Source organism: Alexandromys fortis, unplaced genomic scaffold (assembly GCF_014885135.2).
Source record: "Alexandromys fortis isolate MF-2015 unplaced genomic scaffold, M_Fortis_MF-2015_v1.1 scaffold_347, whole genome shotgun sequence".
In the NCBI taxonomy this organism is placed as follows: domain Eukaryota; kingdom Metazoa; phylum Chordata; class Mammalia; order Rodentia; family Cricetidae; genus Alexandromys; species Alexandromys fortis.
Window position 1 is genome coordinate 343,257 of NW_026068236.1, and position 1,103 is coordinate 344,359.

Here is a 1,103-nt window from a genome sequence, read left to right on the forward strand (position 1 = left end):
GGTCCTATATAGGGGGAATTGTTTCTTTTGTAAACTGCTGATGTTTTAGGCATCCTATTTTCCTACGCAACCGGGATGTTCTCATGAGAGCTGGCTAGCTTCAGGTCCTAGGGTCTCAAGCAAACAGGATGTTCTCATGAGAGCCGGCTAGCTGCAGGGTTTTTTTTTTTGGGGGGTCTGTAGGGTCTTTCAGTTATAAGTTTTAGAAACAGAACTTCAAGATGTTTTAGACTATCCATCTATGAAACATAAAATACAGGAAATTCATGGTGTGAACAATGGAAAATATATTTGTCTCTAGCCATGGTCACAGGTTTGTGTGCAGGCAGCAGGTGCCTGGGGAGCACTGTGCACTTGCTGCACAGATGTATGTGGCTGAGTCCTCAAGATGAGCAGCTGTGATGTTCAGGGAGAGACGTTTGTCCTCCTTATTCAGTAGGACAGTGAATCTTTGTTCTTCTTTTCTGTCCACATTTGAAAGAATATTTAAAAGGAACTGGAGACCTGCCCCAGGCTCTTGTTTGTACCAGAAGAAGTAATCATTGGCACTGTTTGTGTAGGTGCAGGTAATAAGTGCACTGCCTCCCTCCTGGATACTCAAGAGAGGAGGCTGCTCCAGCTTCTCTCCTCTGCTCACACCTGTGCAAGAGGAAACAGCAGGAAGACCATCAGGACACCATTCCCCAGACTTTGTTTTTCTTCCCATGGTGATTTCAGGAACCCTGGAGGAACCAGTCTGCTCCTCAGACTGACAATGAACATTGCCAAATGCCTTGTTTCCCCAAAGCTCTCACTCACAGTTCAGCTGCAGCCACAACAAGTACAGGACAAAAGGTCCAGTCAGTGTCTTCATTGCTCTCCTTGGGGAGAGTGGACTTCAGCCAGGCAAGATGCTTCTGTGGTCAGCTCCCCTTCTCAGTCCTCCACAGCACTGCAGGTTCTTCAGTCATCTGCAGGGAAAGCTGATGATTGTAGCTACTCTCAAGTTTGCAGCAACAGCCATGATCTGCCACCTGGTGGACAGTTCCTACCTGTTGCACCAGCTGTTCCTATCCTGTTTTATACTATTACATTTTTCATGTATTAAGTCAATATTTGTTCTT

General features: G+C 46.1%; 1 gene segment (V, D, J or C); it reads right to left on the reverse strand.

Moving 5' to 3' along the window:
- Positions 1-307: 307 nt before the first annotated feature.
- On the reverse strand, positions 308-853 carry LOC126493860 (T cell receptor alpha variable 5-like). The segment is given in 2 exon segments: positions 308-639; positions 799-853. Coding segments are annotated over 2 exon segments (387 nt in total).
- Positions 854-1,103: the final 250 nt, after the last annotated feature.